General features: G+C 43.5%; 3 protein-coding genes and 1 long non-coding RNA gene across 4 annotated transcripts; 2 read left to right on the top strand and 2 right to left on the bottom strand.

Annotated features, from left to right (window-relative positions):
• The first annotated feature begins 1,337 nt into the window (after positions 1 to 1,337).
• On the top strand, positions 1,338 to 9,591 carry six5 (SIX homeobox 5). Its single transcript, XM_076734966.1, has 3 exons — positions 1,338 to 2,062; positions 4,064 to 5,571; positions 6,344 to 9,591. Exons 1-3 carry the CDS (start codon positions 1,377 to 1,379, stop codon positions 7,009 to 7,011), a joined length of 2,862 nt encoding a protein of 953 aa, XP_076591081.1. The 5' UTR covers positions 1,338 to 1,376; the 3' UTR covers positions 7,012 to 9,591.
• Positions 5,462 to 10,405, bottom strand: LOC143323230 (uncharacterized). The gene is made up of 3 exons (XR_013077394.1): positions 10,031 to 10,405; positions 6,833 to 7,045; positions 5,462 to 5,593 (listed from the first exon to the last, which is right to left on the bottom strand). It is a non-coding gene; the product is annotated as an uncharacterized LOC143323230 (long non-coding RNA).
• six9 (SIX homeobox 9) lies at positions 10,246 to 12,721 on the top strand. Its single transcript, XM_076734968.1, has 3 exons — positions 10,246 to 10,635; positions 11,453 to 11,613; positions 12,363 to 12,721. Exons 1-3 carry the CDS (start codon positions 10,246 to 10,248, stop codon positions 12,490 to 12,492), a joined length of 681 nt encoding a protein of 226 aa, XP_076591083.1. The 3' UTR covers positions 12,493 to 12,721.
• A 127-nt stretch (positions 12,722 to 12,848) lies between these two features.
• On the bottom strand, positions 12,849 to 17,678 carry qpctla (glutaminyl-peptide cyclotransferase-like a). The gene is made up of 7 exons (XM_076734967.1): positions 16,893 to 17,678; positions 15,430 to 15,576; positions 15,050 to 15,343; positions 14,468 to 14,629; positions 14,016 to 14,115; positions 13,810 to 13,926; positions 12,849 to 13,705 (listed from the first exon to the last, which is right to left on the bottom strand). The coding sequence occupies exons 1-7, from the start codon at positions 17,109 to 17,111 to the stop codon at positions 13,560 to 13,562; spliced, it is 1,185 nt and encodes a 394-aa protein (XP_076591082.1). The 5' UTR covers positions 17,112 to 17,678; the 3' UTR covers positions 12,849 to 13,559.
• Between the last annotated feature and the right edge of the window lie 185 nt (positions 17,679 to 17,863).

Here is a 17,863-nt window from a genome sequence, read left to right as displayed (position 1 = left end):
GTGTTAGTGTAGACTTAATTGCATGTGTTTGTTCTGGTTGTATTTGCATAAGGAAACCACCTCAGACACCCGTAGGATCCGGCTGAAAAACTGGGATGACAACACGTCTTACCAGAACAAACACTGCCATGCAATGGCCTTATTCATTACATGTAACATGTTATTCTTTTTTGGGATATATCATATGCGATTTTCTAATCTCCTGAAGATTGTCAAATTCTTCAGGGATGTAATGTTACCACAAGTGCATGAGACAACATTTGGACAGTTGAAGAATGAATTAACACCAAGTCATTCAACAGTTCATCAACTGATCAGTGGATGAACATAAACAACATGGATAATCAGTTGATCATTAAGGTTGCCATGAAATATTCACTGATTCCAGCATATTGAATGTCAATATTTACTGATTTTCTTAGTCTTGCACGTTAAATAACTGAACATCTTTTGGTTTTGGACTCTTAGTGTGACAAACACTTAGTCAACTTGGCTTTGGGAAGTTTTCACTAATGTACAACACGAAAAAAATCATCAGACTAATTCATGATAAAAATATTGATGATGATGATGATGATGATGATGATGATGATGGTGATAATAAATGTTGGTTGCATTAATCGGTAATAATTACCTACAAATTGAGCCCACTGAACAGTGACCAGTTTGTGGTCTGCAGTGGTGGAAAGTATCTAAATCCCTTTTACTAAGTCCCAAGTACTAAGTCATATGTACTTGTATTGTTCTTGAGTATTTACCTTTTCTGCTACTTTGTACTTCTACTTCACTATATTCAAGAGGAAATAGTTTTATCATTGTTGTGTGGTTGTTGTTGTCAGCTTCACCTCCATCAGCTACAACTAAACACTGCCTACACAGTAATGCCTCTAATAATCCAATAATATAAACTGACAGGGGTCAGGGTTTTGATTTTCTGTGGATCAACTGATTTATTGACTAATCGGTTCTGCTGCATCAGGCTGCATTTTGTTGCAAAGACTTGGTTTTACTGCAAAGTCGGATATTTTCGCATTAGAATGTTGATACTTTTACTCAAGTGAAAGATCTTTGTCATCCACATGTTTTATTCAGCAGCAAAAGTGAGAGGAGCGTTTGAAGCGCGAGAGCTGATAAAGATAATAAGACAGAAATATGTCGATGCCTCAATAACATCCCAACAAATAAAAGTCAGCCTAGAGAGTAACTTGGAACAAAGACACCGCATTAGGTTATAAAAGACAAGGGGCGTGACCGCTGGAGGTTTGCAGGCACATTCACGGTTTGATCGGAGAGTGGGAGAGAGCGCAGCGCTGCAGAGGGAGGGAGGGAGGGAGAGAGGAGGAGGAACTACTGGAGGAAAAAAAGTTCAAGTAAAAATGGCTTCCTTGTCTTTGGAGTCTACAGAACAAACTGAGAACAGCCCGGAGGAGCCAACGGCAGCGGAGTCCAAAGAGGAGAAAGAGCCGGTCCAAATTTCGGAACATTTACTCCAAAGTTTCCAAAAGTCGGCGCTGAGTTTTTCCACTGACCAAGTATCATGTCTGTGCGAGGCCCTCCTGCAGGCGGGCAATGTGGATCGCCTGTGGAGGTTTCTATCCACCATACCTCCTTCGTCCGAGCTGCTACGTGGCAACGAGACCCTTCTGAAGGCCCAAGCTCTGGTGGCTTTTCACCGGGAAGAATTCAAGGAGCTGTACGCCATCCTGGAGAGCTACGTCTTCCACCCGTCCAACCATGGGTTCCTGCAGGACCTGTACCTGAAAGCCCGCTACAAGGAGGCAGAGAGGTCCCGGGGCCGCAGCCTGGGCGCAGTGGACAAATACCGGCTCAGGAAAAAGTTCCCCCTGCCCAAGACCATCTGGGACGGAGAGGAGACCGTGTACTGCTTCAAGGAGAAGTCCCGAAATGCTTTGAAAGAGTGCTATAAGAGCAACAGGTACCCGACTCCGGACGAGAAGAAAAACCTGGCCAAAGTCACCGGACTGTCCCTCACACAGGTCAGCAACTGGTTCAAGAACCGCAGGCAGAGGGACAGGACACCGTCCGGGACCCACTGCAAAAGGCAAGATCTGCAACACAGCACACACATGTACTGCATTTATCTAGTGTGTGTGTGGATTGAGCTTGGTGAAAGTCATTATGTGGGCGACAGCTGTCCTGAACTTTGGTGTGTTTGAGAGCGGCTCGTTACTTTATGTTGTGTTTTAGGACACCAAGGATCAGTCAGAGTCATGACTGAGACAACCAGACCAAACCTCAGTGGTAAACAAAGACCCATACAGGGGAGCATAGGAAGAGCATGTGTACATTAAATTTAAGGCAATAAAATTAACAACAACAAAAAACTTTGCATTAAGCAAGAAGGTGGCCAGAGGAGCTGACTTCTGACAGCAGTAAAGGCACACAGGTCTGAGACCAGGAGCATGTTGCTTTGTTATGAAATGTGAGATCCAGGCACCCACCATGCCTCAAGTTTCCTGAAACCCTGCACTGCTGCCGAGGGCCTGCAGGGTGACCGAGGTTAGAGTAAGGGCTTAAACTGAAGAAGGTGGGGGTGGTAAACAGAAAGGAAAACATCTGCTTTAGGTACTTTCACACAGGCTGAAATCTCAGAGGTTTACTGCCACTATTTTACCAAGCAGGGGCGGAAGATAAGAGAATAGAGCAGACTCATCTTATCAAACTTGAAGGTTTGTGCCGTTCTGGCAGGCAGTTTATCTGTATGCCTGCCCAGGCTGCCATACTTTGGAACACACATTAACCAAGCACAGGACTTAAAAGAGTTTCTAGGAATCTGATCCAGCTTCCTGTCTGCACAGTTTTATACTGATCCACAGTGGAGGAATATAACTGCATTTACTGAAATACTGTTCCCAAGCAGAGTTTTGGGGTGCTTGTGTTTGAGTAGTTCCATTTTATGCTGCTTTATACTTACACGTTATACAAAATATACACCAACTATTATTATGGATTAATCTACCCATTAGTATATAATGTAGCTGCACTTAACCCCATTATTACCAGCTGCAACACCAGTGATGCTCCAGTGATATTTATTATTCTGACACGGTCCATTCTGGATAATTAGTATGTACATTTGTATTTACACAGTTACAAAGTGCTTCATACATACAAAGAGAAAAATACAATAGAATAGAAAACACAACACAATGAGAGACAGACCAGACAGCAAAAACAAAGTCCACAGTGGACATCTATAAAAAGCCTTGCCCACAAAAATGCATTTTTAGAAGCTGCTTGAAACAGTCCAAAGATTCAGCAGATCTGACAGCCGCGGGAGATGATTCCAGAGGGCTGAGGCTAAAACAGGTGAAATATATTTCTTAAATGAATCCTTCAATCAATATAATAATGGATGTTACCATGAAACATTTGCAAATCTTGTCACACAAATTACTCATGTCATCATCTTTAAGTAGCCTCATGTTTTCTTTAATTACCAGAGACTACATTATTATAAACAATATGAATGAAATGTGATTGACAACATCTATGGAAACCAGAGACTGCAAATTTATAAACAGTGCACATGAGCCAGATTTGTTTAATAACTAACTTTTGATAGATCTTACAAACTGATCCTAAAGTTCGTCTGACATCAACTTTTTATCTTTGAGCAGGTAAAAATCACAAGGTCACTGCAAAACAAAATGCAAATTTTAAAGCTCTCTCATGAAAGTGTGAATTTGAATCCTGCGACAAATTCAAGCAATCAATGTCTGCTACTGTGACTGTGAATGACCAGATGCCATTACACAAGATAAGCCTGATGAAGCTGTACGACTGTCTAATGGAGATTGGGAGCCATATCTAAGTGCACATATACCGTGTCCTGTTCATTTATCAGACTCTTAATTCTGTTGGGTAAAATTAACAGAAGTCAAAGGAATGATGAGACACATCACGATGCCTCTATTTGTGCAAGGTTGACCTCAAAAACATTTGTATCGTAGAGGTTTGCAAAACAAAGCATTTGTGCCCAACCCGCTACAGCCACACACATTCCCCTGTAATTTGACCCATTTTTTCTCCTCTGTTCCAGTGAGTCTGATGGGAACCACAGCACTGAGGACGAGGCGAGTCCCATGGACGACATCCCTGACAAACCTGAGGAGGCTGCTGGCAGCACAGCGCCCATCATCTCTCTGTCTGCTGTTCCCTGTAGCACAGGAGGCCAGCTCATCCTCAATGGGTCCGGTGGCTTCCTTACAGCCTCTCAGTCATTACTTCTTAATGGAAATTCCCTCATCTCCAGCACTGGTGCTGGTGTCATCATTAATGGGCTAAGCTTGGGAGATTGCCAGACAGTCACACTGAGTCCTGTTGCAACCAACTCTCCTTTGATACTGAATGGGGCTCAGGTAATAACCAAGCCTAGTGTCGGTGTGCAGGCGCAGCAAGCAGTTTCTGTGACAGAGCAGGAGGTTTCAGCCATGGAGCCCAAGCCAAGCAGCCTTCCAGCAGTCATTCTTAGCACAAACACCACACCCGTGTCAAACCCTCCATCCATCATCTCTCTTCCTCTGCAAATTAAGACAGACAGCAACAACACAATGGATTTCATAAGTGTCCCTGATTCCGAGGGCAGCTGCCAGACAGTATCTTCCTCTTCTTCATCTTTATCTCCCTCCTCACCAACTCTGTCCTCCCCAACCAGTATCCCTTCACTAGTCTTAACACAAAACAGCCAACATCAAGAGTCCCTCACCCTCCCGCCCTCTATGTCGTCTGCAGGCATGGTAGTCTCCAGTTCCGCCGTGTCTCTGTCCAGTCAGCAAGGGGAGTATGTTGTCTTTGCTACTGCTGGCTCCCAGTTAAACCCATGTAGCTCTGTGGTTTCCTCCAGCAACCCCACCCCTCAGGTCTTCTCTCTGCCACAGGTTGTGCCTTCCATCCAGGGTATACCAGTATCCCAGCTGGTCCAGCACTCCACAGGTGCCCAGGTGTCCCAGTGCCCTCAGTTGGTCCCGGTATCCCCCCTCACCTCGTCAGCTCCTCAGTTCCAAAGTCAGACAGTGAACACAGGCAACAGACTGGTGCAACAACAGCAGGACGCTTCAACAAGTCTGCCAGGAGGTGCCACAACCATAGTCTCCATTTCACAGCTGAACAACAATCAGCTCCCACAGCGAACGGCACACCAACCGGGGGACCAAACCACAAACTCCACACCCAGTAAAATCCAGGCCCCACAGGTCATTTCCATTTCTTCCCCAACACAAGTTGTCCCGGTCCCCCAAGCCAAAGGCACTGCACCAGCACAGTTAGTTTCCCTCCCCATGCCTCAGCTGGTCCCAGTCTCCCCCATCCAGACTTCGTCCACAATCTCTTTCCCCCAAGTGGTACCTGCCGGTCCCTCTCTCTCCATCCCCTCTGCAGGAATGCCCTTACAGATCCTGACTTCAGCACCTGCGGCTGCAGGGGTCACACAGGGTCCTCTCAGGATAAACCAGCTGAGGCCCATTCAGAGTGTGGGTCCCCCAACCAGCATGGCCCCTGGTGTACAGCTTCTCAACTCTGGGATCATTCAGCTGCCCTCTGCTCCTCCAGGTACACTGAATTCATGAGATATCTGCAAATGTAGCAAAGGGCTATTCAACTGTTTTGATAAATGACTGAAGCGATTTAATGATTTCCCAAGCAAAATTGATGGGGTTTGTTTTCAGGACCAATCAAAGTAAAAAGTATTTCATTACATGGATTAGCTGATGCAAAGTCAAGTGATCCACATAATTCTTAAATTACTGGTAGTTAGGAGAAATATTTTAGGACTGGAATTAACAATTGTTTTTCATTATTGAGGAATCTGATGGTCATTTTATCAAAAAATAGATTATTTATTTGGTGTATAAAATGTCAGAAAATAATGAAAAATGCGCATGAAAGTTACTATAACCAAAGGTGTTGTTATCATGTTTCCATCCATCAATCAATCAATCAATCAATCAACCATCAATCCAAAAATTCAAAAATATATTCAGTTTATATCACATTAGACAAGGAAAAGTAGAAAGCACTCAAAACTGATGAGCTAGAACCACAGAATATTTTACATCTTTGCTTAAAAAATATTGAAAAAGGGACAATAAATTGACTATCATAGTAGTCACAGATACATTAGGCTATTTTATCTAACACAAAACAACAGAAAGTTAAGGAAAGAACAGATTGTAATACACACAGCATTATTTTTGGTTTTTCCCCTTACAACAAATTGTGTAAAACAAATAAGTATCGGCCTACGAATTAATTTGATGCTAAATCTCATACTAGTGCATCTCCTGTTTGCATGTTGTCAATGTATCATTTGTCACCACTGCAGGCAACCTCCTCCTTGGTGGAAGCCCCTACCTGAGTGTCCAGCAAGGCAAGCTGATTCTGACCATCCCAGCAGGCATTCAGCTCACCAGTTTGCCCCTGAAACCAGTCCCAGAGGCTTCACCCATCTCTGTTAATGGAGTGAGCCCCGGTCTCACCCCCTCCACACCTCCTGTACCTTCCCAGCCTTCAACCACTTCATGCCCAACCCCCATTGGCCTCACATCATCTCCCCTAAACTTCATTAACTCGTCTCCACCCTACTGTGCTCCAGAGACGGGGACACCTGCCGTCCCCTCCCCTCATTCGCTGGACCATTCAGTCACCCCTACAACACCAAACACTCTTACACCAGAAAGTATGCTTACCCTCAGTCCCATGTACAGTGGAGTGACACCCAACACCCAGTTGTCCCAACCAGCCTGGAGCCCTGTCCCCCTCTCCACTTCAGCTAGTCTAACTTTGTTTGATGTCCGTAGCAAGGGAGACCTACCTGTAGACCCGGCTTTGTTGGGCCTTCCTGGGGGAGAGTCACTGCTCTTGGGAAGCCCCTCGCCAGAGCAGGATGTGGAAGCCAGCTCAGCACTGGGGAATCCAGAGGAGATGGATGGGGACTCCAAGATTCTTACTCAGCTTCAGTCTGTCCCTGTGGATGATGAGCTGGGCTTGTAGTCTGTTTACGTTGTTGGTTGGCAACCCCATGTCTCTAAAAACAAACAAAAAAAAAAAAACATGAAACATACAGTAGATTACAGACTGTGCTGTCTGTTTTTTATTCCACCTCTTGGGCCCAGATGTCTCTTACATGTTTATGTCCAACAGTGATGCTCTCTCATTAGGGCCTGATAGCATCATGGTCTAAGCTGGCACTTTTGAGATGACTCCTCTGCAGCTCTATTTCACATGAATGGACAGGGTTACATGGGATGCTCACCTGCGGATTTAACATCACGATATTCCTCTGGGTTTTGACTGAGATTTTTGCGCCTCAGAGGTTTTGACAGAAATTTGTATGTGCCTTTCTCCTGACTATCAGATCCAGACAGAAGAACTACATGGACTAGTCTGCTTGGCCCAGGTCCTGTTTTTTTTAAAATCAAGACTATTGTCATTATGCAAGGTGTTGTGACTTTGCCTATTTTCTCAGCTCTTCTTTGCAGTTTTGTGGACTGCAGGCCAAGTTCAGCTGTCATGTTTGGTGATTTTGCTAGCAATAGAAGTACTTTGTTGTGGATACACCAAAATTACTATACACCAGACTCTCTGGCAAAGGCTTAAATCTAGAAGTTGAGTATCGCCTGCCCGTCCAAACTCAAGAGATTTGGGATGTTCTTCTTTTTCGCAACCTCAATATATTATTTTGCTAACAATCCAGGAATATAGTGAAGACTACAATCTTCACAAACGATAACAGTTTATTTGAGTTTATTGAGTTTTATGTGAAACCTTTGACATACATTTTCTTCACCCATTAGTACATCATGGCTTTAAGGGCTATACAACCGTATTGTATTATTACAAGTTACTGAAGTCTGGGTTGAAACATGCAGCCAAACTTCATTTTATCAGTGAACTGTTTTAATTTACTTTAAGCATTTTGTGCTGAAGTGAGAATGTCACCCGTCATTAGTACAAATATAACACAGGAAATAAAAGGGTTTCTACTCTATGCAATGCATGTTTAGTTCTTTATAGGACACTATGTGGCACAATGGCTGAGTTTAAAAGCCAGTATACTTGGGAGATAATAAACAGCTTTTAAATGAGGCACGACAGTGCATTACACTAAGATGATTGCTGTGATCCCACATAGTGATATTTTTGGTTGTCAAATGAATTCAAAATCTGTTTGTTGATATACATAAGTGCCTTATTTTAAAGCTTACAGGTTTGATGTTTTTGAAAGAAAAATGTTTTGACTTTTTACACAGTTTTACAATTGTTGTGTACCCGACCAAACGGGATTCACTTTATGGACTTCTTTTGTTTGAATACCCACATTTCTGTATCTGTTTGATCTCTATGGAAACATAATGTCTGTGAAGATTCTCAGTCATCCAGGTCATGGTTACCCAAGGACGGCTGAATTAAGGGCAACTGGACATGGTTGTAGAAACTTTGAAAACATTGTGCCGCTCTCCGTGCTATCATTCACACAGCCAGCCGCACCAAAGTGGTTTGAACGATTGTGATAACGACCCCACAGAGGTTATATACCTGGGACTCCCCGCCAGCCAGTTTGAACTGACGAAGCCTCTTGGATGAGAGGTGAAACGTTTTTGAGATTCTACAACCAAGTCCAGCTGCCCACGATTCAACTCTCCCTGGACTGAAACATAATGTGACACTCAGCTCTGTCTCCTCTTTTTTTGTATATTTTGCACCTTTAATTCACACAATGTTTACGCTGTGCTGCCGTGTTGTTACGACAATGGTTGGACTCATATTCTGTTCTGAAATTTCCTTTTCTTCCTCAATTGGACCTTAATAATCCTCACCTGACAGAAAAGCTAAAGAGGTAAATCAGAATACTGATTTCCTGATTAAATCTGTCATAAATTGATGGAAAACTTTTCAGCCTAGAAAGGTGCATCATTATGAGCTTTCCACTATCATAACACAGGTAGCAGTCAAACCTTTGGCAATAATGGTACACAAAATACACTTCAGTGTCACATCTAGTTACAATAATGGCCTTTTGTGTTTTGTTTTTTTTTCCCCATATATTTGTTGTTTGTCTTTTTTTTTTTTTTTTACATTCTATCTATTTAAAGCATGTATCAATCAGTTTCTAGTTTTAACTGAAAAACAAATGAGTCCTTGTGGAAATACATAGATAGGAAATGATATTCATTTTCACTTGGAAGGTCAAATTGTGCAAACTGAGGTTTTACACTCTTTGACCACAGGTATTAAATCAATTTTGATGGCAGGTAGGTCATTTTAAAATAAAGTAGGTCACCCCCCGTTAATAAATTTTAAGGTCATTTGTTCCCAGTGGCCTTTGAGTAGATTATTAAATGGCTTGGACAAATCAACTTTAGATTAAATTTTACTAAAAATGTAAATTAGTTAGGGGTAAAGGGAAATGTGTCCAATATGTAAAATACAGTAGCCTTTGTTCATATGAGCCATTTCTTACCAAAGTATGTAGACATTAAAGCCTGTGTGGGCTTACGCACATTTGTAGCCCTGTTTGCTTGTAGCCTGGGATGTGTTTTTACTCTCTCCTACCTGACACATAATGTATGACTCCAGATGTAACCAAAGATAATGTATTTTGATCGACTTTTTGATAGTTTTAAAAGGGATCATTTGTGTCTGTCATTAAAGGTTCTTGTTTTCTCATTTTTGTATTCAAATGCATTCTATTTTTTATATTACATAATATTGTAATAAACTACATTTACAAAAAGGTTTGGCTTTTATTATCAGTGTTCTCATTCATCATGAATCATTGTCAGCATTAAAACTATTTGTCAGAGGATTTTGCTTCTGATTTGGCAAGAAAATTTTATGCAAATGCTTCTTCTGTCTGCACGGCAAAATCGTCATAGTCTCTCTCTCTGTGTGTGAATGCCAGTATAATAGCAAAAGTCCAGAATGTGTGTGAGGGTGTGCATGCATTTGTTTTTACAAGAGGAGGAGGGATGTAAGGTGTGTTGTTATAACCCTGATGGGCTCGGGTTACCTGTGATTTGCTTCTTCCAGGGCATGATGAGTCATGATAAACACATGCGTGTTCACTTCAGGTTTGTTCATCCACAGACAAGCCACGATGCTCCACAGAGACTTCAGCTCTTTGCAGTACAAACGTAAGAGAGGTTATTAGAAGATATCTTCACACAGACTTTAATTCCACTTACATGTCAAGACTTTTTGGGCTACCGCTCTGTTTCCACAGCAATGATTTTCACAGCAGAGCAGGTGGCTTGCATGTGTGAGGTTCTTCTGCAAAGCGGTTGCATGGATCGTCTTGCTGACTTCCTTCGCACTCTTCCCACTCCTTCCCTCTCTACTCCTTGCCCTGGGGAGCTGGAGAGTGTGCTGAAGGCTAAAGCCGCAGTGGCCTTTCACCAGGGCCGCTTCACTGACCTCTACACCCTGCTGAAGGGCTTCGCCTTCTCCCCACGCAGCCAACCACTCCTGCAGCAGCTCTGGCTCAGAGCCCACTACATAGAGGCCGAGAGGCAGAGGGGTCGACCCCTGGGAGCTGTGGGGAAGTATCGTGTAAGGAGAAAGTTTCCTCTACCACACACCATCTGGGACGGAGAAGAGACCAGCTATTGTTTCAAGGTAGACAAATCTTTGCTATTGTATGAGACGGCTAAGTGTCTGCAGGACTTATGAATTTTGTCTACCTATCAGTGGTTAGTGGTCTGAGCTAATTACATTTACTAAAGTACTATGCTTACTGTAAGGCCAGTTTTACTCTACTTGTTTTATTCTTGAGTATCTTATGCTACCTTATACTTCCATCACATTTCAAAGGGGAAATATCATACCCTTCTATATTTATCTGACATCTACCCAGGCTATATACAGATTCAGATTTTACATGAAAGATATTTGATTCTCCTCTAAAATATGGTTATGTTATAGATTCACATGCTCAAAAGCAGGCCTGTATAAAGTCGTCAAACTTTGCTCCACATGGACCAGCCACGACTGTAAAATGATAACATTATTACACCAGTGATAAATGATTAACAAAAAATTATATTAAAAGTTACTTTTACTGTTGCTATTTTCGCACTTTGGCATTACTGTTCACATATTATCTGATTTGACATCTTTTCCACTCTTAGGGAAGTCACAATCGTGGAAACTGTCGAAAGTTAAAAAACTTTACTTGAAGGGCTTTGGGCACCATTTAAAGTAACAAAATAACCACTAAAAATGAATAAATGTGGAATGGCAGCACCTAATTCACATAAATATTTTAGTCTTCCAGTGATACATTCACTGACATCTTGATTGCGTCACCAGGTAAGCTAGCTAATTAGCCCTCGAACTAAACTTATGATATAGCTAGTATGAAACGATCAAAATTCTTCGTACATCTTTGAGTTTTTAGGCTCAGGCCCAACTTCAAACTTGGTCTTATTTCCAGGAAAAATCACGCAGTATTCTCCGGGAATGGTACCACCACAAACCTTATCCTTCTACCCGGGAGAAGCGGGAGCTCGCAGCAGCCACCGGCCTGACAACCACACAAGTTAGCAACTGGTTTAAGAACCGCCGGCAGAGGGACCGAACCACAGATGTTACCGTGTAAGTGACCGGGCAGCAGGTCAACCTGCGGGCAGCTGTCTGAATTTAACCACTTAATGTTCTCCTACGCACCAACCGCAAGGTAGTTTCCAAAAACAGTTGAGATGACATGAATTTTCAAAAGAATGAAGCAGCTAATTCACATGACACGCTGTAGTGAAGCTGCACTCACTCACCCACACCACAGGAAGCGCATGGATACACGGTGAGCAAATTAACCGTTTAGCCTCGCGCCACATACAAAACGTACCATATACTTAATTCTAACTCATAAGTTATTGACTCACCTAATGTTTTATTTAATTTGGCTAAAAAGTAAAAACATCTCACAAAAGGCATCTGCTGCTCACAAGATCAGTAATCGAGCAACGTGTGTTGACCGCGGAGTGATATGAGGAATCAGTTAGATTAGCTGGGTGATCTTATCTGAGGGCCATCGTTGATATCGATACCGATATCGATATTAGTATCAGCCTTCCTATCAGTAGCATGGATACTTTGGGAGCTCATATCAATATCGATATAAGTGATCTAGTCTGAAGGCCATATCACCGACATCAGTCCCAATACTGACATTTATTAAAAACAGTTAATGCGCTATCGTTCATGTCTAATTTTATTTCTTTTCCATAGAATAACAGCACCCTCTTGTGGTTAAATTAAGACAGGATGTAAGATTTAACATGATGGTTTTGGACATGAACAGATACTCAGCATCATTTTTCTGATGCTCCTTTCTCTTCATTCAGTTTCCAAACAGCATTCTGTGGAGGACCCTCAGGAGAAGTCTACCCTCCCTCTGACAACGACTGTTCACCTCCAGGCAGCCCACCTCCACCCCTCTCTCACCCACCACCTCCTCTGCATCACATTATTTGAGTCTGCCCCTCAAATGTTTAATTGGTTACTTTAACATTTTTGCTTTGCTTTTTCTTGAGTGTAAGGTCTATTTTCTGGTGTCAGTAATACAAATACTTTGCAAAACATGACAGATACTGCACATTTAAACATATACAGAACACCACTGATGCATCACACAGGATTATATCCACACTTAGAGGGTCTCTCACTCATCCCTAAACACAATATTCCCAAATGGTGTTTCTAACAATCAGGTTCTTCAGCTTGTTGAAGGGACAATAAAATGTGCCTATGTTGGTCAAATATTCCTGCATGCACTGTTTCTAGAAGTTACAGATTTTGTTTTTGACTTCTGAAAATCAAGAGAAACTGAATAAAACCATTTTAACTTTATTGCAGACGTGTCACTACACCTTTCACACGGTGTAAACCAACACTTGTATTTTCACTCAATAGCATCATTGCACTGACTCAAAATGTGCAGTATAGCCACATAATATAGGGTGGCAATTAAACACAGCAGGTTGTAAGGCGAAGGGGATCCTCACTCAAGTGAAGGTAAAGTCAACGTAATTATTCACAGATATGACCTGGCCGTCGTTCACCATTGTCACTGTATGGACAGTGTTCACAGCAGTTCAGAGAGCTGGTTACAAAGTCTTTAAGAAGACAGTAGTGCATCTCGATCATATTAACGGAGTAAATAACAGCTAGGATTCATTTTTCTCCACAGGAATGAAAAAAAAAATCTAATTCACAGACTTTCCCAGCTTTTCCTCTGGCACCATTATCCCAGAACTAACAACACTTCATTTAAGACTCTTTCTGTCCACACGCCCACACATTCACAGAGCGATCTCCACTTCATTCTTCACATGAAACCAAGGAGACTGCTCAGTCCCAACAGGGCCGAGTCTTTGGTTAAGTTTTAGCTGGTATCCCTGTACACTGTACCTGCTTCACCAGGGTCTTCTTCTGTGCGTCCAATTCATGCTGGTCATTTAAGCGATTTATTTGTCAGCAGTGTGACAAACAGCACTAGTGCTCCAGTGCATGGTAGAGAACAGAGAACAGACTTCAGGTCTTCAGAAGCCAAGATACTCTGCCAGAAACACAGCCATGATCTTGGTCAGGTTGACCACAGTGGGACGGTGCATGTTCTCCTCTGTGTCGTCCAGCGTGTGCCAGAACTGCGGGAAGGGAGTGGTGATGACATGTAGCACGGGGACACCTGTATGAATGTAGGGGGGAGGGAGAGGAAAGGGGAAGGCAGTGATGATGACTGACCGCATGTGTTATGTCTGTATGCAGTCTCCAGGAACAATTATCACCCACCTTTGTGAAGGAAGGGGATGTGGTCATCCTGTACTGGTCCAAGGTACACGTCTTTCCTAAAATACGTCTGCTCTGAGGGGTGAGACACCAAAAGACCCTGTCGATGGAGTCTCTTTTCTGAAGGAGTGAGGGGTGAAGGGAGGAGTTAGGGTGTACAACAGAGGGGGATTTTAAATATTGGTTGAAACGTCACACCCAGTGCTCACCTGCAGCAATCAGACGGTCGAACCAGCGTGCTGTGTTATCAAAGTGATTTGCAATGAGAGGATCGGGACCGCCGAGCAGGTCTAGCAGCACAAAGAGGTCCTAGAGAGGAAGATAAAAGAGAGAGAGATGCATACTGAATAGTGAGTTTCTGTTTAGTCATAGTACATGTAGCTAAGCTGTGGGGGGAAAAAGAACACATAGAAACAGTAGTGTTAAGTTACATGAGCAGGAGGGCTGACATCAGACACTATAACTCGATTCAGACTGTTAAATTTAGAAAAAATCCATAAAGACAAGGCAGACCTGCTGTTATTGTAAAATGGGCCGGTGTTTTGGCAGTCTGCTAAATCCAGCGTGGTCATACATAATTTAGCCTGTGTGTCTGGATCAGGATGCGGGGACGGCCATGAGGTCTGTGCATTTCTGCGCGGAGCAAACAGAGTTTCCTCACCACAGCCTGGAGCATGTTGCCGTGCGGGGAGCCCGCGGGGTGAGGCGTGTTGGCCATGCGCTCAGCCAGGTGACGGGAGCCGTAGAGGGAGTCTGTGGCGGTCCACTCTTCAAATGACTCCTCCCCATCAAAAAACACCAGCTGCAGAGATACTGGAAGTTTCTGGGGAGAAATCGAATGAAAACGCACTTTAGAAAAGGCAGTAACTGCAGCCAGTTTCTTTTTCTGCACTGATGTTGCAGTGTTCACTCCCACAGTAACTACATAAATCACAGCCTCTGGAGAGATACTGCTGTTCAAAGATGACTACTGCAAAGAAAGTAAGGGGCTGCAGTCAGCATTTTCTATGCTACACTGCAGGCACAGAGGCAAGGGAGGAAATGAGAGTACAAGGAAAAAAGACAAAAAACTACTGTCAGCATCTCAGACGTTCCTCTTCATCATGGGAAGAAACACGGGGATATATCAAACTGATAGGAAACTAATCTGTCAGCATCTGAATCAATTGCTGTTTATATCTCAAGTGTAACCACAGAGCCAACATGTCAATACACGTGTAAGAAAACACAACTGAGCACATACCTGCTGTTTGAATGATCTGAGCTGGGCATCCAGAGAGGTGGCGAGCTCCAGGATCATAGCGCAGGGCACTGCCGAGTCACTGGCCCCCAGAAACACCTTCTCTGGGGCCCGGGGGTCCGGAGGCAGAGCCTTAGAGTCATAGTGGCAGGCCAGGAGCAGCCTGCGGGGGGCCGATGGGTCCAGAGTGGCGATGATGTTGGTGAACGTGACCTGGCCGCGAGGCGTTGAAGACTGGAAGGAGTCTAAGTCTATGGCCCAGCCAGCAGACAGCGAAGACAGAGTGGAGGTGATGTGCTGCAGCAGAGGAGAGAGGGTGGATTAAAATAGAACCTAAAAAGGGAATGTGTAAAAAGGAGGAAGCCAGAAATATTTACACACACCTGCTGTACCGCCTGGCTGCCTTGTGTCCCTGGGAGCCTCTCGATTAGGATGGACCTCAGGTGGGTCTCCCACAGGCGAGTACCATCTACCTGAGAGGCCAGCCGGTGGATCTGAGCTGGAGAGCACTTACTGGGTTTGTGGGACAACTGGATGGTTGGGAGATAAGATTAATGATTGAGGAAAAAAAAAAAAAAAGCAAATGAGGGAGGAGGAAATGCATTAAAACAATGTGTTCTGTGAACAAAATGTCAGGTGACAAAGTGCTGCAACAACACAGAGAACTTCATCCAGGTCACTGTGGCACAGAGGAGGTTAAGTGGTCCTGAATGGAGGATCTAAAGTCAGAGGGTGTCATCTGTCAAATGTGTGATTAGGCACTATATGATTACATTTAATTGGCTTGAATGAAAAGTAGACGTGGGAATCAGATTCCCGCGATATGATACGATCACGATAGGTCGTCCACGATAACAAAGGTATCACAAAACCACGATTCTGTGATACTCAATACACTGCAAGACAGTCATTTATGATATATCAGGATGTCTGTGAAACGGAAGAAGAAAATCTACCCCTCAAAAGGCAAAAAGTGAAAGCTGTACATGATAGTGGCATCAGATTGCTTGTTTCGTCTGACGAACTGTTCCCTCTCCTGTCACAACTGTGACGCTTTTTGTTGCTGTGCAACATTTTGACATTAGAAGCCTGTTTTCACATTCATCTGCTGAAGAGGCAAAGTTTCTCTGTAATCACCTTAAATCTGAGTTTAATACCAACAGGATTTACTTCATAACACTTTTACGAAAGAAGAAACTTGAATCATCCTGTGTGAAAAAACTGAGAAGGAACTTGGACATTTTCTGTCCAGCAGTTTAAGTTTTGAAATGAAGAATATTTGCATCCTCATACATTTCAAGATATTTTTAATGAGGAAATGTAACTTTTATCGTAGAAAACCATCATTCAAGGTGTAGAAGTCTTAAAATGTGTCTGGAGGGGATCTTTAAAGACATTAAGTTTATTATCACAAGACGATGAAGAGCTGGCAATCGCCTAAGCTGGAACCAGAAATTATTTGGCATTTCTGCTTTAAGAAAAAAAAAAAAAAAAAGGACCTGCATGATTAATCGATTATCACAATAATAAAATTAATCATTAATCTTATTAGTTCCAGCACTGGATGTATAGTCGGCATGTGACTGCATGCTTCAAGTCCCTGAATGGACATTGTTTTCTGTCCTGCTGATATAGTGTGACAGTCCTTATGAGTCTATTAACTCGTGTTTGTCACGCCTGACACGGCTTATATCTGGTTATTATGGGATGTTGCGACACAGATGTCAAGACAATGCATCACCGTCTGGTTGTGGCTTTTACATGTCAGTGACAATTAACACTTTGAGGACCAAACTCGTCCCGCAAGTTTTAGAGTCTGTGTTTATGTATCTGCCATTACTCTTACCCTGTCTTTGGTCAGATCTGCGGCTGGCATGCGGTTCACATGTCCATCGGTGGTGTCGTTGGACAGGTAGACTCCCAGCACCACCGCCAGTACCAGAACAGCGAGGAGACAGAGCAGCAGTACCCGGGCCCGGGGCATCCGCACCCGGTCACAGCCGGGGAAAGAGCCGCTGCCGTTGCTCTGCTGCAGAGGCTTGTACCTCCGACTGGACCTGGACATGGCTCGGAGACACAGTGCCTCTGCAGGATCGACCAGTCAGCTCTAACAGCTACGTGTCCAACCCGACTTGTGGAGCATGTAGGAGGGAAATCCACACAGGAAGTCGAGGAGGGACGTTAGCACTGAGCTGAGGCAGACTCGAGGAAAACAGGCAGTCTGTCGGTCGCTCTGCAGTCCCCCTTCAGCATTACGGTCCATCCTTCCCTTTTAAAAGTCTGTCTTTTGTGGTCCCGATGTTCGACGCTACTCTAGCAGCACGGTTCTTTGAAGGCATGGCTGACTTTGACCAAGTTGAACCAGGATAGATTATTTTAACACTGAAACACACTGGTCTTGTTTATCTCTAGCTCGTGCCGGTGAGCGAGCAGCAACTCTTTACTGCAGCTAAACTCATTTTCATCCACGGCGACTGTTGAGAAAAAAAATAACTGTGACAAAGTGAGCATGTGACTAACTTATCACAACTCTTCTGCTGCTGTAATCCATGTGAAAATGTACACATTTAGCGCCTTTTCATTGTGGGACATGTTCGTGATTTCTGGTTAAATGGCGTAGCTTCTTTTAGCTTTTCATCGTGGTGGGCTAACAGCGTTGCGGTGCGCCACCGCCACCCACTGGTCGGGTGAAGGAACTACAGTAAACCAAAATAGAGACACAGTGGCGGAAAGTGACAGGGTATATTTACTCAAGTACTGCAGTTAAGTATAGTTTTGTGGTACTTGGACTTTACTTGAGCATTTCCATTTAATGAT

This window comes from Chaetodon auriga, chromosome 7, assembly GCF_051107435.1.
Source record: "Chaetodon auriga isolate fChaAug3 chromosome 7, fChaAug3.hap1, whole genome shotgun sequence".
Taxonomy (NCBI): Eukaryota; Metazoa; Chordata; class Actinopteri; order Chaetodontiformes; family Chaetodontidae; genus Chaetodon; species Chaetodon auriga.
This window is presented reverse-complemented; position numbering and strand designations above follow the sequence as displayed.